We start from the raw sequence: 24,942 nt of genomic DNA, 5'->3' as shown, positions 1-24,942 counted from the left end.
CGTCCGTTTTTAATGTGTGCGTGCGCTTCCTATTACAAATTTTCGAAGGATTTTCCGTGTGTTTTGTTGACGTGCAGGCGCGACGGAAAGTGAAAAACGTAATTAACCAGTGCCGTGCAACAGGGCGGGTCAGCGTTTGGCGTAAACAGCAGTGTGTGCCCCGCGAGCGGACAGGCGCAAGGCGTTAAAAAATGGCGAACGTAAGGGACAGCGACACATCACTGTGGCTGCATAATAAACTGGGCACCTCGAACGACTCGTGGATAAACGGCTCGATATGCTCCCAACTGAACAAGGAGGTGCTGCGCAATATCAAGGAGTGCTTTCCGGATTTGCAGACGCAGGTCAAGCTGAAGCTTCTCCTCAGTTTCCTTCACATTCCGCGCCGTCTGGTGGAAGAGGTAAATGGCGTTGGTGTATGGGAAAAAAGTACACCAGCCAACAGCAGCCAGCCAGCCAGCCCACACGCACACACATGCACGCTCTGAGAGATACAAACACGTATACAGTCTATGCTTTCTGTTGGTGAACATGAACCATAGTGAAAAGTGATGAAAATGGTGAAAATGCTCGGGAAATTCGACAATTCCAATCAGTTGATAAGTGCCCGGAGGTGTCCTTGCCATTACTTGGTGGCAATTGCAGGGCGGTTTCGCCAACTGGTGAAAATAAATATTAGCAATGTGTTTCCCGCCACTTCTACTTTTGTGTACACATTTCTCTCTCTCCTACGTGTGCTCTCTCGCTCCCGCGCGTGCCATGTGTGTGTGGGTGGGCTGCGGCGCTGGGTGGCTCTCGGTGGGTCGCTCTAATTTGTTTGCCGTCAATTGCAGTGGAAGGCGGAGCTGGAGGAGGTGATCGAGGTGGCTGGGCTGGACTCGGAGCTGTGGGTCTCCATGCTGGCTGAGACGATGAAGACCTTTCCGGCCACCAGCTCGCTCAACACCGAGATTTCGGACTACGAGGACACGCGTCCGATCTTCACAGACATGGTCAACGACCTGCGCAAGCTGGTCACCAAGCACTCGGACCTTGGCATGCTGCCTCTGGAGTGCCAATACCTGAATAAGAATGCGCTGATCTCAGTGGTAAGGTCTAAACAAGACTCGAATTTGAAGTTAAATTTAACCCCGATGTTTGTTGGTTACAGGTGGGCCAACAACCCGCTCCCGTCAAGCATTTCACGCTGAAGCGTAAGCCCAAGAGCGCCCAACTGCGCACCGAGCTGCTGCACAAGTCGGCGGATGCGCAGTCTTCGCTGAAGAAGGCGTCGGCCCCCACAATTCCACTGCGGTCGCGCGGCATGCCCAGAAAGATGACAGACACCACTCCTCTGAAGGGAATACCGTCGCGCATGCCGACCACAGGCTTCCGCTCGGCCACCGTTCCGGGCAATGCCGCCCAGCGGCCCAATCTCAGTCGGACACCTGCCGGGCGTAAGGATGGCGGCATCAAGCTGATCGAGTTCACCGAGCAGCCATTGGGATATGCGGCGGCCAAGAAGCGCAAGCGTGAGCAACAGTTGGAGGAGCAGCAGAAAAAGCAAGAGCAGAAGCAGCAGCAGCAGGCAGCGGCGGCAGCTGCAGCGGCCACGGCAGCCGCAGCCAATACCGGCGACAGCTCTCCGACGGATGGGGCAACGGCCAGTGGAGGCGAAACGCCCGTCACTCCCACGTCCGCTAATAATAGTTTTGAGATCAAAATGGAGCCACAGTTGCTTAACCAGAGCGCTGGCAGCCTGGAGGAGCCGCTGGACGAGGAGCTGGCGGGTAAATCAGCCATGGAGGGCGAACCGGAGACGCCAGAGTATGCTACAGCCACGTTGGAGTTTGCCCAGGCCACGGCAACATCCGTGGTTGATAGTCAACCGGGAAAGCCCGCCGTCGAGGCTAAGACGAAGAGCCCGCGCACCCCGAAGGCTGCTGCGAAATTGAACAACAACAACAATAACAGCTTCAATCACACACCAAAACGAATCAAGCAGGAGATCGAGATCAAGAGCGAGGAGATCATAGTACCCGCTAGCATCAAGCTGGAGAAGATCGAGACCTCGCCTTCGTCGCAGGGCCAGCAACAGCAGCAGCGTGTCATTATCCAGCAGCAGCCGCCGTCTCTGGTTCAGCGCACTCCGCACCTGCTTATCCGGACGTCGCCGCAGAAGCGGCAGAACAATGGAGCCACCACCAGCACGGCCACTACCACCACTGTGGGCAATACCACCATCAAGATGGAGAAGCTGGACCTCAAGCCGATGTTACGTGCCACTGGCGTCTCGCCTTCGACGAGTACTGCTGCCACGACTACTCTGCTCACGACCCAGCAGCTCCGTCAGGCAGCTAACCCGTTGGCCAATCTGCCCAACAATATCTCCGTGAAGATCACATCCGCCAAGGCGAAGGCAGCGGCAGCAGCAGCAGCTGGCCCCAGTGGCAGTCAGGCGCAGCAGCAGACGGTGCAGGTGCAGCAGACGCCGCAGCAGTCACAGCCACCTCTACTGATCAACAGCTCCACTCCCGTCATTCTGGCATCTTCGCCAAGTGCTCAAAGAGCGGTAAGTCTAAAAGGCAACGTGGATTAGGAATTTAAAGCTTATTTCACTTCTAAAAAAATATCTAAACTTATTTTACGTTCTGGTCTTACTTGATGATTCCTTTTCCTTTTTTAGAAGGCTTTGGCGGCGCCTAGTAGCAGTACTACCCCCACTACCACTACTACAATACCTTCGCAGGCCATAAAGACGATGCCGCTGAGCCAACTGAAGACTGCCACCAACAGCGGCCCGGTGATCATATCGCAGACGATTATTCAGCCGGCTAAGCGGGCTCAACAGCAAGCTGCTGGCACGTCGAGTGCAGCGGCCGCTTCCCAACAGCAGCAGCAGCAGCAGCAACAACAGCAGCAGCAGCAACTGCTGCAACAACAGATCCAGCAGCAGACGCAACAACAGGCCCAGCCAACTCAACAGCAGCCCCAGCAGCAGCAGACACAGTACATCATAGCCACGCCACAGCAGTCGCAGCAGGTGCAACAGCAGCAGCAGCAGCCAATGCTACCCACGCTTACTTCATTTACACACGGTCGACCTTTGCCGCAGACCACAACGCTTTACCAGACAACCACGGCTGGAGGAAACGGGCAGACACCCACGAAGATATTGCTGAAGACCTCGGGTACGTCCAGTGTGGTGATGACGCCGCTCCGACAGGCGCAACAGCAGCAGGCCACCACTGTGGTATCCTCGAATCCGCCGCCACTGGTGGCCACATCCGCAGCAGTGGTCTCGCCCGGACAGTCGACGACTCTGAATATTCAAAACGTGCAGCTGCCTAACCGGCCGGTGACCATTCAGCCAGCCTCCCAGGCTGCCCAGCAACAGCATATGCAGGCTCAGATGCAGCAGCAGCATCCCCATCCGCAGCACACGATCGTAGCCAATACGACGGCCACGCAACAGCCCAAGCTGTCGCAGGTCCTGATGCAGCCAAGCGGAGCTGTTGGGGCCGGCGGAGTGTCCGCCCTGAACGTTTCACCGACGTCTGGGAAAAACAAGACCATTATACTCACCCAAAAGGGCGTTATACTGCGCAACATAGGAGGTGACATGTACCAGCAAATACCCATCAGCAATGTGGGCAGCCTGCAGGGACTCGGTGGCACTACGCTCATGACCACTACGGCGGCTGGACCGCCTAGTCTGGTGAAGACGACGTCGGCGACCGGTGTGCAGTTGCAGCAGCAGCAGCAGGGTGCGCAGCCTGGGAAGCAGATTCTGCCCACCCTCATCCCAACCAGCTCGCTGGGCGGCCAGCACGTGATTGTGCAACAGCAGCAGCCCACCAATGTCATTGGAAATGTAAGTGATACGTCCGAAATAGAGCTTATCCAAAGCCAATTGCTCCACAAGAAACACAATGTTATATATTTGAAATACTTATTATTTTAATTCCCATTAGTCCCCGCAGCAAACCATCATTCGGCCAGTGATGGCCAACGTTGGCGGAGGCTTGACCACGCTGCCGCAGGGCCTGACCCTGATACAGCGGCCGGGCCAGCAGCCGCAACTGGTGCAGGTGCAGGCGGCGCCGGGCAGCACGCAGCGCACGATTATCACGCAATCGAGCACGGCGGCGCCAGCGGCGTCGCAGCAGCAGCCGCGCCAGCAGCAGCAACAAATACTGGTCCAACACAAGCCGGCTCCGACCCTGCAGCAGCGTTTGGTCACCTCCACCACCAGCGGTGGCCAGCAGCCAGGCAATCCCAATGCCGGAATCACACGCACTGTCCAGGTCCAGGTGCAGGCGCAGCAGCAACAGCCCCAGCAGCAAGCAACGCAGCAGCAGCAGGCACCCCAGCGACGCGGGCTCTCGCTTTCGGTGAGATGAAATAATCGGACGAAATTAAAACTGGAACTAATTATTTTATTTGCTTACAGAACGAGCACGTGCACAAGGCGCATGAAATGTTCCGGAAGGCGAATCGTGTTTCGCGTCCTGACAAAGCCCTTATCCTCGGCTTCATGGCGGGTCTGCGTGAAAATCCGCGGCCGAATAATGAAAATGTGTTGGTCATCAAGCTGGGCGAAACAGAGGTAGGATTTTGTAGGACTTTTTCTATTGATATATGTCTAGATGTTGCTTTATAATGTTATTTGTTCTCCATTTAAAACACATGTTTAAGCAATTTGTACAATCTCTTTTCATATTCTATTTACAAAGCCAATTATTTTGTCTACAAAACAAGAAATTTTTTCATCCAATTTGTTTTAATTGCCTTGAAAATAATTCAGTGATTGTTCAATTCCATTAGAAAGTTGAACGTTTTGTATTTTCGTAATCTATTTATTCTATTTCATCGTATTTAATTGTTTTAATTTGTTTTCCTATTTTTTTTTTGCTCAGGAAAAAGTTCAACAGGAGGACGGAAACACGGCGCTGTGCCTAGTGGAATCGCATATCCGGTTGGACTACAACACCGGCGAGTGGAAGACATTCCAGAACTACAGGCTGCAGGATCAGACTGCTGCCTCATAGTCCACGAGGGTTATACGCATAGTTCGCAGCACCAAGTGAGCACGGATGAAAGCGTATATATGGATTGTGAATTATGATTTTATGGATTTTGATTTGTCATCCATCCGTTCTGCACGGGCAGCGTTGCGCTGCCGCCCCTAATTAGGCTAAGTAAGACCCCTTCTCTTCTTTACCCTCCATCCCATCATCCCATCCCGCAGACAGCAAAGCCCAGAGCAGCACCCTGAGAAATGCTGGAAATAATGAAACTATATAATAATTAAGGTAAATTAGCTGTACAGTTGTTTAGTATGTAGTAAAGGCTAGCGCTTAAAACATTTAGTAAACATGCCCGTTCACACAACCACAACCACAGACACACACAAGCAAGCACACACATTCATTCATTCAAACGCAGGAATATTCTCCTCTAAACGCTTCGCTGGAGAGCGAGAGCAGGCGGATGTGCCAGAAGTGAACGTTCGGACAGAACACACCACAAGCATACACTCATGCACTTCGGATCTGCATATACATATATATATATCTCTAGCATTATGTAATTATTGTCGAGTAAAGTGTGTAATTAACCTACCCAGCAGCATACAACAAATTTTGAGACGCTGATCAGCGGCGCGCTCGTTATTCATTAAAAATCCAATGAAAATTTATAGTTATAGATATCTACATACAAAAGTATGTATGAGCCGCAGCAACGGCAAAAAAACAAAAAAAAAACTTAAATCTTGAAATGTAATAATGATGTGTAATAGGCAAAAACAATAAATCTAGCATATGTATTTATGGCTTTAATGTTAAAATCGTTTATATTATATGGGATGTGTTCTAGAAAAGTAAAGCTGGGCATTCGTTTCGAACAATAATACTCTGATGACAAATAAACTCCGAAGACAAGCTCTCTTTTTAGTCTAAATTCTTGTCTCACACACCCAACGTATAAGAAAGGGTTGGAATCTACAGACCAGAAGCATATTGTTATTTAACTTTGATTCGTCAATAAAAGAATTATATAAAAATATCTATTTATAGTCCTTAGAACGTCCTTTTGCTCCTATACGATGCTCAATAAGCTAATAATTTTATATGTGCTCTGGAATTCGGAATTACAATCTTAAATAATTTATAAAAAAAAGTTTAGAAAAAATTTGTGCAGAAAAGTTAGCTCCAGTTACTCAATCCCATTCCTTTTCCTATTATATTTTTAAGCTTAACCCACAAAGATAACCTTTCGATATAGCAGCTTTGGAATTTCCAGCCATTATCTACGGCCAGTTATTTGTCAATACTGGGAGTTGAAAATTGCTGGCCCATGGTCAAGTGAGCGCCAAGTAGAAAGAAGCAAACGACGGACAGCGGCAGGCTTAATTATCAATTGTTGTTTGTTTAATTGTCTTGAAATCGGAAGCTTACAACTAGTCAACACAAACTTACGAAACTTATCGCTTTGTTACACTATGCCTAGGGCTAATACTAGGTGGTAGGCATTACCTAATGCTAGTTAAATATAATACGTGGTGCGTGATAAATTCGCTGCAGATCTGGTTTGGTGACGAGGCGATCGTCCTTCCGTCCTACTTGCCCACCTCCTTCCAGTGGACGATGGCGCGCTGCTCGTCCGGCGCATCCCCGAAGGGACGGGTGCCGTCAGACTGCACGTACTCGTTCACCTGGAAATTGAGGAGCGTCTTGTAGTGATAGACGTCGGCCAGCTGTTGCGTCAGGGGGCTGGTGTTGGTGGTGAAGATGCCGGCGAACTGCTTCTCGCGGGCCACTCGCAGTACTTCGTGCTCCATGAAGTGCATGCAGGCGATGTTTTCGCGGGGATTCAGTTTCTCGGCGGTGCCCATCATGAACGAGTGCAGGATCTGGTTCAGGCCCTTGGGCAGGTAGTTGTCCCTGTTAAGATATGGATATTAGTACCGGTTTGGGAGAGCTCTCGCTTAAGGATAACTCACCGAATGGGACCTTCGCAGAATTCAAGAAACTCGAAGACGATGAGCAGCTTGGACTTGATGTCCACCTCGGGCTCGTTCCGCGCATCAAAGTTCAGGGCTGTGCCAATAATGCGATCAGTGTTGCGATCGTAGACGACAAAGCTCAGGTCCCTCTCCACCAACACATTCCAGATGTCCTATGAGAAGAAATAATAAGTTTATTAAGAATTTTTTAAAAGTAAGTAATAGTATTTTTTGTTATTGAAGACTTACATTCAATATATCGCTATAATCGGTCCGTAAAACACCAGGCTTAAGCCACTGCTCCAAGTCCGCCTTGTTATAAAAGCTGGCCACAATGATGCTGCTCGAAGAATACAAAATTATAATACTAAGTTCCCTTAAGATGTCCATCAGTTACTTACTCGATGACTTCCTGGCGGTGCTCTAGGCGCAAGGGCACCGCCTCCATCTTCAGGTGCGGACAGGCATTTAGAGACTCCTCCTCCAACTGCACGGCATCATGGTTGGCCGCCATTTTCTCAATGATCTCGCCCAGATTCTTGGCCGCTATAAACTCGGATATACCAATGTTGTAGCCCTTCTCCCGCAGCAGGGTCACCGTGAAAATGGAGTTCAGAGAGTTGCCGCCCAGCTCGTAAAAGTTGCTGTGGGGAGCCAAGGTCGCTCTGGTGGAACGCCCAATCACCCCGCCCACTGTCTCGAAGAGATCGCGAGCCGTGAGCTTCAGATCCTCGGGAACTTGGGAGTAATCAAAGTCCAGGACAATGCTAGAGTCGCCCTCGTTGTTATTGGTCGTCTCATAGGTCTTGAGAAGCGCCTGACGGTCTACTTTGCCGTTTACCAAAAGTGGGACATGCTCTAGAATCACTACCTGGGGCGTCATGTAATCGGCTAGCTTGTCCTTGAGGCGCGCCTCCATCTGCATCTCCGTCACCATTGGAGCGTCGTCGCGCAGCTTAACAAAGGCCAGAATAGCCTGGTCGACCTGTCCGGCATGGTAGCACAGGACGATGGCCTTCTCCACCAGCGGCAGCTCAGCCACGTTCTTCTCCACCTCGGAAAGATCTACGCGATGTCCACGAATCTTAACCTGGGAGTCCGTGCGGCCCTCGTACATAATGCTGCCGTTCTTCAGGGATCCGTAGTCTCCGGTGCGATACAAACGGGCATATTCTGGGGAGAAGCAGTTAGGAATTGTTTAAGTATGAAAATTATAGAATCAACTTGGGCACATACTCTTCTCCACGGCCAGCGGATTCTCCAGGAAGCGCTCTGGATCGCGTCCGTTGACATAGCCAGCGGCCAAGTTAAGTCCCGAAGCAAAGATCTCCCCGATCTCGCCGTTCTTCACGGGACGATAGTCGGTATCCAGCAGATATACCACAGTGTTGGACACGGGAATGCCTACAAGAAGAAAGCTCATGGTTTAGAAGGAACAGGTGGATCTAAAAATCAAGGGTTTATCTCACCGATGGGCACATTGTCGTACAAGCTTAGTTGCTTCTTGCTCTCGCAGGCAAAGTAGGTGACATCGCCCATTACCTCGGTGGAGCCGTAAAAGTTGTATAGACGGTGAACGCCCTCGTCAAAATAATCAAAGAAACTGCTGGCCAGAGACACGGAGAGGGGTTCGCCCGAGCACACCCAGATCTGGAGGTTGTACAGCAGCTTTTGTGCCGCTCCGCCGCCCTCCATCTTGAGGTACATCAGCATCGAACGCAGAAGCGTGGGCACCAGCACCAAACGCCTGATCTTGTAACGCTCCAGCAGGGCCACCAGCCGCTGCGGATCCTTGGTCACGGCCTTGGGCACCACGAGGATGGCCAAACCGCACATCAGCGGGCCCCAGAGTTCGGCTATGGAGTCCACGAAGGTCAGGGCCGTTTTAAAGACGCTCACTGCCTCGTTGGTCGTGTACGGAAAGGTTGCCCACTGCCACTGAAGGCGATTCAGGATGCTCTCATGCGGCAGACGCACTCCCTTGGGCACTCCAGTGCTCCCTGAGGTGTACAGCACGATGGCGATGTGGTCATTGCCGCCGCGGAGCATCTCCTCCGAGAGCAGATTGGAGCCGGGCAGCTGAATGGACTTGGCATACAGTTCCGTGGCAGAGAGCGTGGGTGTGCCCTGGAAGCGGCCAGCATCGATGTCATCGTCACGGACCACCAGCGTGGGCTTCGCCTCCAGCAGGATGTGGTGGATGCGATTCGCTGGGAAGCTGGGATCGATGGGCAGGTAGGCACCACCTGCCTTCCAGATGGCCAACAGTGTGGTGACCAGTCCCTCCGATGGCTGCATGCACACGGCCACAATGAAGTCACCGTCGCTGTTGGGCTGCAAGAAACGTCCGTGGGTCTCGGCCACCAGGAGTCGGGCTGCCCGATTGGCCCGTTCGTTCATCTGGCGGTAGCTGCTCTGACTGGGCGCCATACCGTGTCCCGGTCCCTCCGGCTGATAGATTAGAGCCACCTTGTCGGAATGCCTCAGCTGCTGCTCCTCAAAGATGCGGTGCAGAGCTCTGGGCACGAAGTCCTGCTGCAGGCCCTTAACAATCGACAACTGTGGCAGGGAACCCATTCTGAAATTGAGTTACCTGCAGTTAAAGTAAGCACAAAATATGGAAATGAAATAATAATAATTAACATAGAAATGAGACATTATCACTCAGGGATTCTCTAGGTTACATCATTCCCAACGGGTTATTGCCTTACTGTTTCGCGGTAGCAATTAAATCCATTCATACATGCATATTTATAGCACTTTGTGTTAATGGAGCGCACTCACATGCATCTATTGTAATGAATGAATTTTATTTATGGGATAAATATAAGTTAGAGTGGCTCGAGCTTAATTTGATTTAATTTAAATCAATCTGAATTATCCATATATCCTGATTTGCTTTCTATGAAGCAAGTTCTTAAAAATCCATTTATATGGTTGCAACCAAGTACAACCTGCTAGACTCGATCTTGTGGCAACACTTATGAGTCTTGCTGAACATGGTCATGACAACATTTGGTTAACTATATTCTCTAGTGCATTTAACTAAGTTTAATTTATTTTTTAATAAATAGTTTATTATATGTAAATAAAAGCATACATATATCTATTTTTTATTAAAAACAAGGTGTATATGTGTTTATTTCTTAAAATTCTTATTTCTTGAATTTTTTATTTTATTTTAAAACAAAGTTCTAGTTAGATTGGCATCTTAATGCTAGGCGGCTGGCATGTCAAGTCAAATTATGGCGACATTTTTATCTCTACGCTTAGCACCATAACTAATTTTTTATATTTTCATATCTGGTTTGTTCTATTGCAGGCTGGAATCCAATCCATCTCGAAGCTGAATATTATATAATTCATTAGCATAGCCACCTGCTGGCCGACACACACTAATTAGTGTCAGATTAATCTGTGTGGGCATATAGAGTACTATCTATACTAAATTCACGTCTTTTCCGGATATTTGTGTTACAAGTACTTGTACATTAATAAGGTTGTTCTAATAATATTTAAATTGCTTTATTTTATCTAAGTAACAACACTGGATGCTTATTTAAAATTAAGTTCAGGTTTTTCCCTAATATCGTGTTCTAAATCTCCCATTCAAGTTGGCTCGGTCGATGGATTTGGCTGGCAGCCCAAACGGCCGTTCGGAATGCGGCATGTTAACTCGTTAATTGCATTAAATAATTCAATGGCCTGAGCCACCGGGCTGGCTCTGTCCCATTTGACGTGCCGCCATAAAGCTGAGTTAACCACAGTCAGGCCCAATATTGCTGGAGGTCTTTAAGCTGCGCCAGCCTTATGTTCATGCTCGTTTAGTTCAATTGGCGTGTCATAAAACTCAGTTAAAATGTCATTGTGCGGCCAACTTCTGGTGTCCGAGACTATTTATGTTTTTGTATCTGATTCTGCTTCTGCTTGGCTCCAATGTCAAGCACTCTAATCCACAACATGAAGACAGGCGACTGGCGTCTAGAGGCTCAAGAACGGCAATTATTTGTAGCCCTGGCCTTAGCTAATGTTAATCTCCGATTTGGTTTTACAATTGGCTTTGAAGTAAGAAGCTATTAAAAAAAGACTCCGGATCTGGGAAGCAGGAAAGGAAAGCAAGGTGGTGGCGGTTGGTCAGGAAGCTTCTTGGGCCAGTGCTCAATGAATTATTAATTTGGTTCCGCTTCTTCTCCAGCGAAAGAGGAAACACTGGACATGGGCATGGGCAATCAGGCTAGCTGGCTGGCTTCCACAAGCAGTTGTAATCGTCGCAACTGCTAAGCTGCAAACAAGTTTTTACCTTAATTGCGCAACACCGCAATTCTCTGTTGGCCCAGTCTTGTCTTCTGGTTCTGGTTTTTCGGACTTGCTTGGTTCTTATTCCCCGCTTGGCATACATTTTTCGGCGATCAAGTATTTTACAGCGGTTACGGGGCGTATACGTAACGAATTCAAGGCTAGGCAGAGAACATTTCCCAAGCGCCCATTACGTATGCGCCGTGTGAGTCCAATTAGTTTGTTCACTTGCATACACAACATATCTGAGACCAGCATATAGTGCGAGTAGTCATACGAATATCGTATCTGAATACAATGCCGCCGCCGTGTTCTCCATCTGCGTCTGCGCCAGGCCATTGTCTTTGAGTTGGCATAGAGTGCATTCTTGGCCCCTGCGGCTCTTAGCATTTCACATCATCGATTTAATGCATCCAGCGACAGCGACTTCTGTTCACCTTCGCTGCCTCCGTTGATGAGGTGAAATCCATGCGGCTGATTTAATGTTATTGCCGTTGCCCCTGTTGCCATTAAACACCACAAAAAAAAAAAAAACTAGGCAGCAGCAGCAGCAAGGCGATTGAAAAGCATTTAAGACCCGACACACTGAGCAGAGTACGAGCACTGCCTTTAATTTTCCGCTCAAGGTTGCGTTGGTGTTAGATTGTTTGCAGTGGGTTCTGAGGCGCTGAGGCTTTTGGAAAATCGTTCCATAATTATCAGGCTGCCATGTAATTTGTAATTTACATAATTATTGGCTGCGTTTCGGCCGGGTTGAATGACTGTTTGGTAGCAGCAGCAGCAGTAGTGTGTTGGCGCATTCGCCAGATCAACAACATTGCCTAAGGTCGCCGCTCCGATTATCTAGTATCTCGTGTCGCTCAAATGTTTCCGTCGGTGGCGATTCCAAAGTGTGTGGCTAATTAATTTGTTACTGTCGAACCGTCGTCTCGCCGTGGGAGGCGGTTACGAATATGTTCCCTCTGATAAAGTCCCAGTTTAGTACTTTTATTATCTATATTAGGCTTTTTTTTTTTGGTTGCCTGATTTGCTTAATTGAGTAAAGAGCGCCTAATTTAAGCCATGGCACAAGGCCCGCTGCATCTGCACGGGGCTCTGGGGTCGTCCCCCGTGAGTGAGTGATCTGCTTATGTCTGTGTGGGGTTTTTTTTTCCCGCAACCAATGTTGTTTTTCCACAGTATTTCCGATTGTGAGTCAATTGGATGAGTAGTCGGTATTCAGTAGTCAGTAGTAGTGGCAGGCCAGTTGAAAAAACCACACAAGAATACGCAAATAACGATCTCTGCACAGTGCAGAGTCTTGCGTCAATCCGAGAATCGTTTGACCAGATCATTAGGCAAATGCAAATGCAAATCTTGCATCCATAAAACCCACTTGTAATTCATATGTGTACGACACTTAGCACATACTTAACATAATTAATAGCCGATTGACCAATGACTCAATTGCAATTATAAATCCATCACGGCTGGCCACTGTTCGCGAGTACGTATACGCCGTGGTGACCGCCGTTAATAGTTATAGTTAGTTCGCAAATGTGTAGCAGGCGATTAGTTAAGCACGCCAAGACAAATTAAATGTCAATTGCAAGATACTTATGCTAACGCTCATTAACATTATGTCGATGGCCAAGCATTTAGCCAAGAGGCAGGTGCTAAATGCTGGGTAAACAACTGCAACTGAAGACTTTAATCTGTAATTTTGTTGTGAGCTGCGTTAATTGAGTTTTGTCCCTGTCCCGCCTTGAATTCTGTTTGCCTTTTACATTTCGAGTGCATTCACAACTAATGAGCTGAGAGAACGCTCAGCAAATCAAGTTTCCTTTTTATTTTAAGCTTTTCGCTCACTTCCTCGAATTGTGGCGATTTTTTCACGGAACGGGTTACGCAAGGCGTTCGGGTTTGCTCCCAGAAAGTCATCCACGAGCACTTTAAAATACATAAATATGCAAATTGTGGGCACATTTTTGGAACTACAGGAACCTTGAATACTCTGTTCTGATTTAAGGCAATTGCCTGTACTTAAAATTAAACAATCCTGCATAAAACTCAATGTATATGCTGAACATTGTTTTGATCTTCATAAAACTGGAAACCTTAGCTTAAAAATGAGTTCTTCAACGACTGAAGCGAGGTGAAAACAGTTTTGTAAAATCCATTATTTTTGCAAAAATTAATTGCACTTTTTGTGTTCTTCTTTTTATGTAATATTCTCACGGCCTAATGAATTTTGACGTTGTTTTTTTTCTGTCGGAAATGATGTAATTTATCGTAAAACACCGAGGTACTAAAATTACGCGAGTATTAATTTGTTAACGACTGCTAAACATGCATGCCACCTCAATTTGCATATAATAATTTCGGAAAATTTTCATAAATACTTCATTATCACGTATACGTACCGATTAAGATAATTAAGATTTCTGTCACTTGGTAATTTGAACAGTCTTGGGTTATTACTCTTTCAAATCTCTTTATCTGCGACACCTTCACACTGAGCACGTTTCAATGTCCTTTCTGGTGGACAAGACGAGTTTACCAGTTCGAAAATAGAATTCCTGTTTGGTCACTTCACTTGCGTTTCACTCTGGATTCAGGCTGAATTCGGCCCAAAAAAAACTAGCAACGCACACTGGAAACTGGCTACTAAACGTGCTATGTACTTGTAAACGGCGCTCGCAGACTAATCAGAATCCCAGCACCCGACTAACTTATATATCCGACCGATTCGATCCGATTCGCAGTCTCTGCCGCTGCCCCGGTGGACTGCGCAGTCGCGGCGCACAGCCCGATGAAGAATGGCGGAGCAGAGCGCCGCGCCGGCAGAGGCCAGCAGAATGACAAAAAGAAAAAAACCAGTTCCTGCTCTTACAGCCGCTGCAATTATTGCTCGAAGCATATGTGGACGCTGGATGTCGGATTAGAATTTCGTTTAGTTTGGCCGCCATATTCACCGGGGCCGGCGCCCTGTGACGTAGGAAATGGAATGAAATTCCTGGCAGTCCCCGCGCTCTCTTGCTAATTGGCAGGCAAAACACATAGTAGTTCGGATTTGTTTTTTACCTACTAGACACTTGGAAATCCCTCGCATGACGCAGACCTGCAAGTGGTTCGATGAAAGTGGAATAACACTATAGATTACGCCCATATAGAAAGCCGTCTTTCAATTGATCTGTCCTTCGGGATAGGTTGAGTTATCCAAACGGCACTGCAATCATTTGGGGAAACGATGTTTTTACTTCTCCAAGGAGAGATATTTATGAATATCAGCTCAGCTCTCAATTTTTAAAATCAGGTTTGCTTTCCATTTATTATTATTATATGTTGTTGGGGGTCCCATTTCCAAACTACCTTTACATTAGCTGTGTTTTTAATATAAAATAAAGTTTCTTTTCTTTTTTTAATTTATCAAGTTCTCACTTAATTCTTGTGAAGTCGTTGCCAGATTTTAAATAAAGCGAAAGCTATAAAAACAAGAGCCCTTGAGTTACCACAAAATAGAGTCTAGGGGTTATTGGCCCGGAATATTGTCTTTAAGTATTGGGAAGGTAACAAGGAATCGTGTTCAAGCTTCTAGTGTCACGAATAGGATTTTATTTGTATGAGAATCCTACTTTACCACGTGGCCATATTTAAAAAAATAGTTAAAATAATTTTGTAATAATTTCACATAATTACTACACCAATGGGAAATTATCTGTACTTAGATAAGGTACGAAGACTCGAGTAGTTATGAGCTCGGACTTAAATAGTTGGATAGTTCCCATCACGGTCTGTTTATTTCTACCTATCAACACATTACTGCTTAAGTTATTATACCCTTGCAGGGTATTATAATTTCAGTCAGAAGTTTGCAACGCAGTGAAGGAGACGTTTCCGACCCCATAAACCATATATATTCTTGATCAGCATCAACAGGGGAATCTTTCTAGATATGTCAGGAAGAAATCGATTTTTTTTTGCAATTTTTGCAAAATTTTATAAGGGGTTACATCATTAAAATTTTTGATTTTGATAAAAAATTGAATTTTCAAAATTTTTAAATGAAGTATGCAGATTTATTAACTGTAGAAAATCTTGCACAGAACAGTTTGCCGATTTAAAATTAATGCTCTTTTGGCCGAGTTATGATATTTTTAATTTAAAAAAAAATCAAGAAGTTTTTTAATATAAAAAATCAGATTTTATAATACAAAATAATATTTTTCTAAGTGAAGGAATCATTTTCGACCCCATAAACCATATATATTATTGATCAGCATCAACAGGGGAATCTTTCTAGATATGTCAGGAAGAAATCAATTTTTTTTGGCAATTTTTGCAACATTTTATAAGGGGTTACATCATTAAAATTTTTGATTTTGATAAAAAATTGAATTTTCAAAATTTTTAAATGAAGTATGCAGATTTATTAACTGTAGAAAATTTTGCATAGAACAGTTTTCCGATTTAAAATTAATGCTCTTTTGGTCGAGTTATGATATTTTTAATTAAAAAAAATTAAGAAGTTTTTTAATATAAAAAATCCGATTTTATAATACGAAAAAATATTTTTCTAAGTGAAGGAATCATTTTCGACCCCATAAACCATATATATTCTTGATCAGCATGAACAGGGGAATCGTTCTAGATATGTCCGGAAGAATTCGATTTTTTTGCCATTTTTGCGAAATTTGATAAGGGGTTACATCATTAAAATTAGCAAAAATTGCCAAAAATTTTGATTTCTTAAAATTTTAAATTTGGTATGCAATTTTTTTAGGCTTATAAAAACTAACACAAAACCGCTTTCCGAATCGAATTTAATGCATTTTTGGCTTATTTATGATATATTTTAATTTTAACCTGCAAGGGTATACACACTATGGCTAGCCAAAGTTAGCTTTCTTTCTTGTTATTATTATTTTTACACTTGACTGTTAGTATTTTTACAACTTTATTACCACGAAACGCTTCTTTAGTTACTACAAAAAAGTTATTGTGGGTACTGCTAACATAACTCCTCCTTTGTTATTACAAAGTAGTCGAATTTACGACTGGCCATGCTTGAGACTCTAAGATTAATTGGATTTATGGCATTTAGCCTGCGATTTAATTCACCACTTAGAGTCGTGCGAAAGTAGAAACCTAATTACAAATGGAATTATAAATAAGAACTGAGCATCAGCATTAGAGAAACTGCAATTTGTAGATCGATGCTGTAGCTGTCATAGAAATGTACACACTCGATGTGAGAGGGATATTGATATATGCCAGCAGCAGTCATGTTGTGCTTCCCATTATGGAGTCAGTGTGAAAATTTGCAGTTGAAGTATTGCGGCGAGGCGCCTGTCCCCCTGACTTTTAAATCAATCATTACTCGATAAATATCCACTGCTTGCGAATGCATTCAGGCGCCTGGAAATCTTGGACATCGTAAGCACGGCAGACAAGTCTAAAGTCGATCATTGTTTGCAGTATCAAGGTTAATCAGTTAATTGATTGAACGCTTAAAGAGAGCCCCTGCACATTCGAATGTTGTTCAGGAATCCGAAAATCGAAAATCGACTATTAATTAGCAAATCAGGGGTGTTGCGTGCCAGAACCTTATCTAATAGATCCCAAAAGCGATGCGGGTGAAGTTTTTAAGTCATTACCGATCAATTATTTGCATTCAATTGGTTTTCAACAAAAGCTAATATGACAGCTAGTCTGGAATTGCTTTTCGATTAAAATTTATGAGTGCAAGAATAGCTTGAGAACCACTTCCATTTAAATAACAAACATTAACTAATTAATTTAGCGACCAACTATGTAAATACTTCAAGTGACTAGTATATAATTGAATTCCTTTTCTACGAGATTCTTATCGCAGCATGTGTTAGTAAGCCGTAATAGTATATTAGTTGTTATAATAAAAATAATTGGCGGCAATTTGAACGCTGATTGACCATAAAAATGCACAGATTTTCCTATACATTGCAAGCGTTCCATAAAAAGTACTTACTTCCTTCTTTCAATTGCTTTATTTACTAATTAAATGTTTTGCATTTAACGCACATGTTCGGAGGGGGGGGGCTTTTTTCGCCGCTTGAAACAAAAGGATTCACAGGGAGATTTGGGTCACAACACACATTAAGTGCATTTTAATGGGAATTTGGTTACGTGATTCACTCCTGCAAAATGTTACGACATCGGGCTGAGGCTGGTGCTTAAAAAGCGATCAGCAAGAATGGTTAATTAACCGATTACCGAAATCTAATTGAATTCTATAAATGCGAATGAAACAAAGTGAAGGTGTGCCCAATATCAGATCGGACCCAATTAAGATTAGCCCGCAGTTCTCTGTACTGACCGTATCTGTACCTGTATCTGCGGGATGCCAAGATTTGTATCTCAGCTTACTTAACACCCGAGTCACGTTTCCAGTTCACAACGTCAGCGACCGTGAGGAGGCACCTTTGGAACCGGCTGCTAGTCGGCTGGCATCGCATCCGGACTTCCCCAAAAAGAAAGTGTGACGCATCCATCCGCCGCGTTCGTTCGCTGGACAGTTCTACGAAACTGCCTCCGTAGTCGGCTATAATGTTCTCATTTGTTTTTGTTGATCGCGCGATTTCAGCTGTTTAAGGCACGATTGTGACGAGAAAGTATTATGTTTACACTACAGAGAATAAATAATTCAAACAAAAAAAGTTGAAAAAAAAAATCTATATAAAAAATGCATAAAAAAAGGTTCAAACTCTTCAATCCTCTACGAACCTGCAGAGCATAATATTTCCAAACAGGGACCTGCTAAGGATATTGATGAGCAAGTGGGTGGGCTTCAATTAGTATTAGCATTTAACAAATGCTTTTCTCTCAGTGTACTATTGCAGGGAGGTTGTCCAACTCGTTTTTGCCCCGACAAGTATTTCCCTAAACAAAACAAGTCGACGCGGAGCGGGACAATTTACTGTTAACAGCTGCTGGCAGGCAGGCGGACAGCCGACTGTCGAATCTAACAATTCGACGGCGCTGATTGCTTTCGCATTCGGCTGATCGATGTTGTTCTTTTGATGTCAACATTAGGTCCGCTTGTTGCGCATTCGCCGTGTTGGTTATGACAATGACAGCGACGCTTTTGCGCCGACATGCGTGCCGCAATCATAACCATCTCAATTGCGAGCGAACGTGTCAAGTGACCGGCCGGGTAATTACTCGCAAGAATCTGGCCAATCTGGCGCGCACGGAAGTGCCGAGAGTCTGGGCGAGCACTTCCCCACAGCCGAGCCAGCCGCGTCACTCGGACAGCTGGGCCAATTCAAATTGAATTATGCGGCCAATTAAATTATCATTAGAGCTGCAGGCCAGCTATCTGGCCATATTAGCGCATAGGCGTGGCAGCGGAGACGGGCCACTTGGACATGTTAAATGCAATTGTCGCCCCATGTTAATGAGGCGATTGTAATAAGCAAATCGATATTCCAACGCAAACTAACCTATTAAAAACACCTGAGAGCTGGGAGAACCGCCATATTTCAAACAAATCCAGCTACTATTATATCAAGTGATAAATAAAATTAATTAATAATAATGTTATAGTATTCCCACAACGCTATGCTAGGTAATAAATAATATTAGATGCCGATTGTTGTTCTTAAAATGCTCTCTCTTGAGTCTTTTGATAAAAGTATTTTTTAAATCCCAATTTCTAGAGATTATTAAAGCTCTCTAATGTATATAATCTGTATAATACAGTTTACTTTTAAAATTAATTATTATAATGAGCTGCCTATGACAACATCATCATAACCTAATTAAATTTGCTTAAATTACTTTTCTAGGAAATCTAATAGGGGTAATTTCAACCCCCACGCATTACTCACATGAAAACCCAAATTAAACCCAGATCGTATATTGTTGATTGGGGGTTCTGAGGAATTTTGAATAGGCAAACATGAAGAGGTAAACAATCGATAAGATTGGGCACACGCCAACGGAGTTAATGGTGGAAAACTTGTTCCTATAAATCGCACTCCTTCTCTGCTGAGTTGGATGGTGTTTGCCTGTATGCAGGGCTACGGTGGCCAATTCCTTCTTGGCCTCTCCGCTGTGGCAGCCACTCTCGAAGTTGTCGTTTTTGCGTCTACATTTGACAGCTTTTCATTCAGAACCTCAATGTGGGACGGCAAGGGGGAACACCTACTTTTCCGACTACGATGTAAGTTAAAACTCTTAATTCTTAGATCCCGAATATAATAATAATAATCTACTATTATTAGATGCTCCGATTCTGGCAAGACATTCGATTTTCTGTGCTGCTTGCCTATGTGATGCACATCCTAATCGAGGCTCCTTTTGAGAACTGGAAAGTCTCCTTCTGCCTAACCAAAGACCAGCTCCACAGCCAAAATTGTCTGCTATTGAGGTTATCACTCCAGAGCTCGTCCCAACGGCCTTGAAAAGCACAGAGAAGCTGGAAAGCGAAAGCAGGGAATCTAAGGGAACTTCACATGAAAATTCCTTGCCCGAAGATAATGTTACCCATTAGAGAGATAGAACTTTCTTCAGGAAGTAAATGGAATTTAGAGCATTGAACCAATCAAGACATGAAATCTAATCTGAAATGAATTATGTGATCAATTACACTTCCATTAAAGAAGCAGACTCATAACGCTGGCTATATATTATTGGTGACAGGCTGCAGTGTGGCGGCAGATCAAGTTATTGGAAAACTCGCTGTATGCAAATCGACTAATTGCAAAAATCAGATAACCAAGATACACTTGCTATCAACTTTCCGGCTTGATCGCATCTACTTGATCATAGAATTATAAATAACACCTGAAAACCCCGTAGACCAGCGCCATGAGTGCGTTCGAACCGCTAGACATCGGCAGATATGGAAGTGATTTGCACTATTGTTATAGCCGTGACAAGTGGGGTACAATCGCTTGGTGTTTGGGCCTAGAGAAATAGTTGCCAAGGACAAGGACAAGGCCGTTTCAGTTCTGCGAAGAATTGACCTATAATCGATATGAGAGTCAATAAATCGAAGTTTACTATTCCTAGAAATTCAGAATATAAAAGTGCACCATGACCGAAGAAGTTCTTTCAAAATATTTAGGTCTTATGGCGAATGGAATCGATAAGATAATCTAGCCCCCCATAATATGCAGAAACAAGGGTTACGTGTGAAGATTTCAATCGAAATAATAAATTCGTACTAAAAGGCCTTTCGCAGATTGCAGAGTCATGAAAATTGGACTAATCGAAAGTGCCCATATATTACTAATCCTTAGCTCAGACGACTGCCAGACATCCAGTGGCTATGCAAGCGATCGGTTATAAAAAGGGTTGCTCTAGTCCGGATGCGAAACATTCGGTGGTTGGAAGTCCACAGATATGGTAAGAATCAGGTTAGTAGTGCTGTTCCTTTGCGGCCTGGCCCTGGCCAGCGCTCTTGGATTGGACTTGGACCTCAACCAAGACCTCGAACTGGACGTTAAGGATTACCAGCGATTGAACAGACTACGGCATTTATCGGAGGAGTTCTTCAGCTATTACCAGAACGTAACTGTGGAGGACTTGGTGCCCGAGACGCGGCTCCCCACCGCCCAGGATTTGCAGTGCTATGCGCAGTTCGCCCAGCTGACCGCCGGATTGCTTAGCGGTGAACTTTGGGCCTTCAGAAGTGAGTATAGTGACCTATAGTCCTAGAGAATGGCGACTTTAAAGACTTTTGTGCTCAGTGATCGACTCCTGGGGGTCGATACCGGCTGGAATCCTCAAGGGGCATCTTAAGGATCTCGGCCACTATGATGAATGCGTGGCCATTGAGCAGACCGTGGCCTCGAGCTACACCTTTCAGGGGAAGTACTGCCTGGCCCAACTGCCGCTGCAGCAACTGCTGGGTAATGCCGGCGGCATGATGAGGATGTTGAATGTCCAGACGGCTGTCTGCTTTCCCTCTGCCTGTTCGGCCACCAACATGGACACACTGCTACGACGGGTCTTCAAGCAGCTAATTGGTCTAGAGCTGAGTGACAACGTTAATCTGGTCAGCGAAAGCACTTGCAAAACCTCAGAGAAAGAGGCCTACGATGCTGTTACTATTTTTACAATGTAAGTGAAAGATCTTTACATTTACTGATTTGTTTTAAATATTTATTTATTGTTTATTAACAGCGTTTTACTGTCTGTATTTGGAGCGGTCGTAGGACTGGCTACTCTTTATGACTATTTCTTATGCTCGGATCCAAGTAAGTATACCAAAGTCAGCCTTAAAATAATATTTCTTTTTTATTCCTTGATTTTATGTAATTTTCAGAAAAATTACCACCTATTCTCAAGGTTTTCTCGGCACGTGCCAACTCCCGTGCCCTATTCAGGGTAAGCACCACATCCAATCCAAATGTGATTGAGTGTCTCCATGGAATTCGTTGCATGTCCTTGATCTGGGTTTGCTATGGTCATGACTACATCATTGGCATTACATCTCCCAACATCAACCTGTATGATGTGTACACGGTAAGACCAGGAAATTTGAATTAAAAATCAATTTGGAATTTATCCTTTTCCTACCCCTTCTTAGTGGGCCAAGACACCTTTCATGGACGTTATCTACGAGGGCGTTTTCGCTGTGGACACCTTCTTCTTTATCAGCGGTCTGCTTGTGGCCATGGTTCCACTGCGTGCCATGGAGAGGTAAGTCTAAGTCCCAGCTAGGTCTTCCTATACCCATTACTGCTATTATTTTAGGGCCAAGGGAAAACTTAATATTCCACTGATGTATTTGCATCGCTATCTCCGGCTGACGCCCATCGTGGCCGTGTCCATCCTTATCTACCTGAAGGTTTTGCCTCTGGTGGGCGATGGGCCGCTGTACGGCAACTGGAACTTTGATAACTACGATAACTGCAACGACAACTGGTATTGGACCTTGATTTACATTCAGAACTATGCTGCTGACAAAGAGGTGAGTGTTTCATAGGTCCTCTTTGAATAATCGATCCAACTATAATTTTGTTGTGCAGTGCCTTGCTCATACCTGGTATCTGGCCATCGACATGCAGCTGTACATCATTGCCCCCATACTGCTGATCGTTGTGTACAAGTGGGGCAAGAAGGGAGCTGCTCTGGTGCTCCTCTTGATGCTCGGCCTCGCAGCCTACCTGTTCAGCATTATGGTGATCAACAACTATTCACTGTAAGTATTGTTGTGATATTTTCAAAAGGAATTAGACTTAGTTATTTAATTTATTTTATAAAGGTTAAATGGAGGCGGAGGCGGTGGACCCGATAGTGGCGGAAGCACTGACCTGTCGCATTATACACACACCAGAGCTTCCGGCTGGCTGGTTGGGTTCCTATTCGGTTACTTCCTGCACTCGATTCGGGGAAAGTCCATCAAACTGAACCGTCCCACCGTATGGGTGGGGTGGATCACCAGTTTGGCCCTGTTGCTCACCTGCATCTTCGCCATGTATCCTTACGGCATTGGCAAAAGCAAGACTCTGCCCATCCTTAACGAGGCTTTTTACGTTTCGCTCTCCAGGATCGCCTGGCCCCTGGGCCTGAGTTGGGTGGTCTTTGCCTGCATGCAGGGATACGGGGGGCTGGCCAACTCTTTCCTCACCTCCCCACTGTGGCAGCCACTCTCGAAACTGTCCTTCTGCGTCTACATGGGGCATCTGTTCATTCAGAACCTCAATGGAGGACGTACGCGCGTCAATACCTACTTCTCGAACTATGATATTGTAAGTAATCAATGCTTCTTTGGTTATAACCTCGATAGAAACCCTTCTAAATTGTCTCCCTCAGATGTTGCGCTTCTGGCAGGACTTTGGTTTCTCCGTGCTACTCGCCTATGTCCTTTACATTCTGATCGAAGCTCCTTGTGGGGGATTGGAGAGTCTGATTTTGCCGAACCGAAGACCAGCTCCACAGCCGAAACTACAACCTCCAGTTGAGGCGTCACCAGAGGCAACACAGGCGCCAATTGATGTGGAGAAGCAAGTTCCAGAGCCGGTGGCTCCTCTGCCGAATACTGAAACTGCATCAGCTCCTCCTCTGGAAAGCAAGATTGACCTGCAGACTAGCGGGGATACGGCAGCCAAGGCGACTAGTTAAATAACATAACAATAAGGAAAATCATTGTAAATAGTTTATTTATACTTTATATATTTTATATTTATATAAAACTTACAAATAAGCTGAGAAAATAAAGACATTTTTGTATATCTAAACAAATTGTGAAGCTAAAGAAATTAATATAGAGCAATGGGATGGATACATGATGTCGTCAAGAAATAGATTTTAGTTGCCTTGATAAATAAGTAAAGAGACTATATCCGAAATTTTATGGAATTATACGTCCATTTTATAATCTAATAGATTGTATTGATTGTGTCAAGAGGAACAACAAATATTTAGAATTGCTTTCTTAAAAACATTCCATTAAAGAGAAAAATGAAAACAACAAACTTTCCCAAGAATCGCACGAGGTGCAGGCATGCAGACTCCTTGATAGATCGTGACTCAGAAATCTAAGCAACCTAAGTGGGTTTTTTCCTGAACTTTGAAGTTGGCTGCTTTTTATATTAATAAAGTATGATTAGTTTAGTTAGCATAGAGGGTATAAAACAATACTGATTAAAGCGAATTAATAAAGTCAAAGAGGTTTCTTGGGTAAAGGACTTGATTATCTGGCCTTTGAGTTCAGATAGGCTCGAACTCTTAGAAAATGTATATCTGATCAAGTTTCAAGAAGCCAAATAAAACGCTACCAGGTGCCTGATATGGCGCCGTCTAGGGCCTGGGAAATCCATTCGGCTATTATTTTGTTTTGATTGCTCATTACGGTTCTAATTGCCACGGTAAGACTTCGTTTTTGCCATTTTCGCCATTTCATATTGAGTTTGCTCATCAGAAGGTACAAGGAAATCCCATTTACTGTTTTCCAAAAACTAAAACCGCCTTGATTAGATAGTAATTTGCTTTAATTCTAAGATCCAAGGTGCATGCTGACGATTGCTTTATATGTTTTTAATCAGGACAAAGAGGTTCGGACACGTGTGGAGCATTTTTTGATAACGAGAGGCTGGGTCAAAGTATTTTTTGACGGCAATTACTTTAATAAAAATCACAGAAAATAGAAAACCAATAACTAGGTTATCAAAGCTGTTTTAATATACAGTATTTATTATTATTAATAGTATCTTTAGTTCCATATATAACCCACCTCTCAAACTAGGAACTGTACTGATTTGTTTACAACAAACTGGTAATACAAAATCTGATATTACGATAAGTAAATTTGTTTTCCAAATTATATTGTTGTGCTAAAGCCCACTCATGCATAAAGGGGTTAGATGACTAATGCCTATATAGGACAAACAAAAAATGAGTTTTAGAACTATATCATTTAATATTTTTAGAAGGAGAAAAGGTACATTAGTCATACATTTATATATTCTAATCGAAACTTTAGCTGGTGCTATTTAAGTTTGAATGGAAATTGATTCAAGAGAAAAACAATATGTTAAGTAACAATTTAATGAATACTTTCTTTAATTTAAATATATAAATTAATTTAAATATAAATTAAATCTAAATAAAATCCAGTAATTTACCAAATCCTTTACTCTTTTTAAAGTTTGTTTAGCGCTGCCGAACTATTGAACAAAGTTCCCTGA

The 24,942-nt window shown here is 44.4% G+C and overlaps 3 protein-coding genes across 4 annotated transcripts; 2 read left to right on the top strand and 1 right to left on the bottom strand.

Annotated features, from left to right (window-relative positions):
- The first annotated feature begins 8 nt into the window (after nucleotides 1-8).
- On the top strand, nucleotides 9-5,802 carry Nelf-A (Negative elongation factor A). 2 transcript variants are annotated; one of them, XR_011445241.1, is made up of 8 exons: nucleotides 9-401; nucleotides 834-1,088; nucleotides 1,151-2,551; nucleotides 2,666-3,853; nucleotides 3,954-4,373; nucleotides 4,433-4,588; nucleotides 4,899-5,294; nucleotides 5,612-5,802. XR_011445241.1 is itself a non-coding variant. In XM_017168004.3 (7 exons), the coding sequence occupies exons 1-7, from the start codon at nucleotides 192-194 to the stop codon at nucleotides 5,028-5,030; spliced, it is 3,762 nt and encodes a 1,253-aa protein (XP_017023493.1). In that variant the 5' UTR covers nucleotides 9-191; the 3' UTR covers nucleotides 5,031-5,802. The 2 variants fall into 2 exon arrangements, 1 of the variants encoding a protein (XP_017023493.1); XM_017168004.3 differs by having other exon boundaries at nucleotides 4,899-5,802.
- Nucleotides 5,803-6,432: 630 nt separating this feature from the next.
- On the bottom strand, nucleotides 6,433-13,952 carry e (nonribosomal peptide synthetase ebony). Its single transcript, XM_017167821.3, has 7 exons — nucleotides 13,687-13,952; nucleotides 8,458-9,581; nucleotides 8,225-8,392; nucleotides 7,390-8,161; nucleotides 7,238-7,328; nucleotides 6,986-7,161; nucleotides 6,433-6,926 (listed from the first exon to the last, which is right to left on the bottom strand). Exons 2-7 carry the CDS (start codon nucleotides 9,563-9,565, stop codon nucleotides 6,602-6,604), a joined length of 2,640 nt encoding a protein of 879 aa, XP_017023310.1. The 5' UTR covers nucleotides 9,566-9,581; nucleotides 13,687-13,952; the 3' UTR covers nucleotides 6,433-6,601.
- A 6,698-nt stretch (nucleotides 13,953-20,650) lies between these two features.
- LOC108075359 (nose resistant to fluoxetine protein 6) lies at nucleotides 20,651-23,377 on the top strand. Its single transcript, XM_017167770.1, has 9 exons — nucleotides 20,651-20,939; nucleotides 20,998-21,370; nucleotides 21,434-21,507; nucleotides 21,576-21,775; nucleotides 21,840-21,952; nucleotides 22,007-22,223; nucleotides 22,282-22,454; nucleotides 22,518-23,004; nucleotides 23,069-23,377. The coding sequence occupies exons 1-9, from the start codon at nucleotides 20,651-20,653 to the stop codon at nucleotides 23,375-23,377; spliced, it is 2,235 nt and encodes a 744-aa protein (XP_017023259.1).
- The last annotated feature ends 1,565 nt before the right edge of the window (nucleotides 23,378-24,942 follow it).

This window comes from Drosophila kikkawai, chromosome 3R, assembly GCF_030179895.1.
Source record: "Drosophila kikkawai strain 14028-0561.14 chromosome 3R, DkikHiC1v2, whole genome shotgun sequence".
Classification (NCBI taxonomy): domain Eukaryota; kingdom Metazoa; phylum Arthropoda; class Insecta; order Diptera; family Drosophilidae; genus Drosophila; species Drosophila kikkawai.
The sequence above is the reverse complement of the archived record's forward strand: the minus strand, read 5'-3'. Positions and strand labels throughout refer to the sequence as shown.

Bases quoted from the DNA above. Each gene is read 5' to 3' on its own strand.
- Nelf-A (XM_017168004.3), top strand. From the start codon at position 192: ATGGCGAACGTAAGGGACAGCGACACATCACTGTGGCTGCATAATAAA. The intron at 1,089-1,150 runs GTAAGGTCTAAA...TGTTGGTTACAG, and splicing joins AGAATGCGCTGATCTCAGTG to GTGGGCCAACAACCCGCTCC. The intron at 3,854-3,953 runs GTAAGTGATACG...AATTCCCATTAG, and splicing joins CCACCAATGTCATTGGAAAT to TCCCCGCAGCAAACCATCAT.
- LOC108075359 (XM_017167770.1), top strand. From the start codon at position 20,651: ATGGTAAGAATCAGGTTAGTAGTGCTGTTCCTTTGCGGCCTGGCCCTG. The intron at 21,371-21,433 runs GTAAGTGAAAGA...GTTTATTAACAG, and splicing joins GCTGTTACTATTTTTACAAT to CGTTTTACTGTCTGTATTTG. The intron at 22,455-22,517 runs GTAAGTATTGTT...TATTTTATAAAG, and splicing joins GTGATCAACAACTATTCACT to GTTAAATGGAGGCGGAGGCG.
- e (XM_017167821.3), bottom strand. From the start codon at position 9,565: ATGGGTTCCCTGCCACAGTTGTCGATTGTTAAGGGCCTGCAGCAGGAC. The intron at 8,162-8,224 runs GTATGTGCCCAA...GCTTCTCCCCAG, and splicing joins TCCGCTGGCCGTGGAGAAGA to AATATGCCCGTTTGTATCGC. The intron at 6,927-6,985 runs GTGAGTTATCCT...ATATCTTAACAG, and splicing joins TTCTGCGAAGGTCCCATTCG to GGACAACTACCTGCCCAAGG.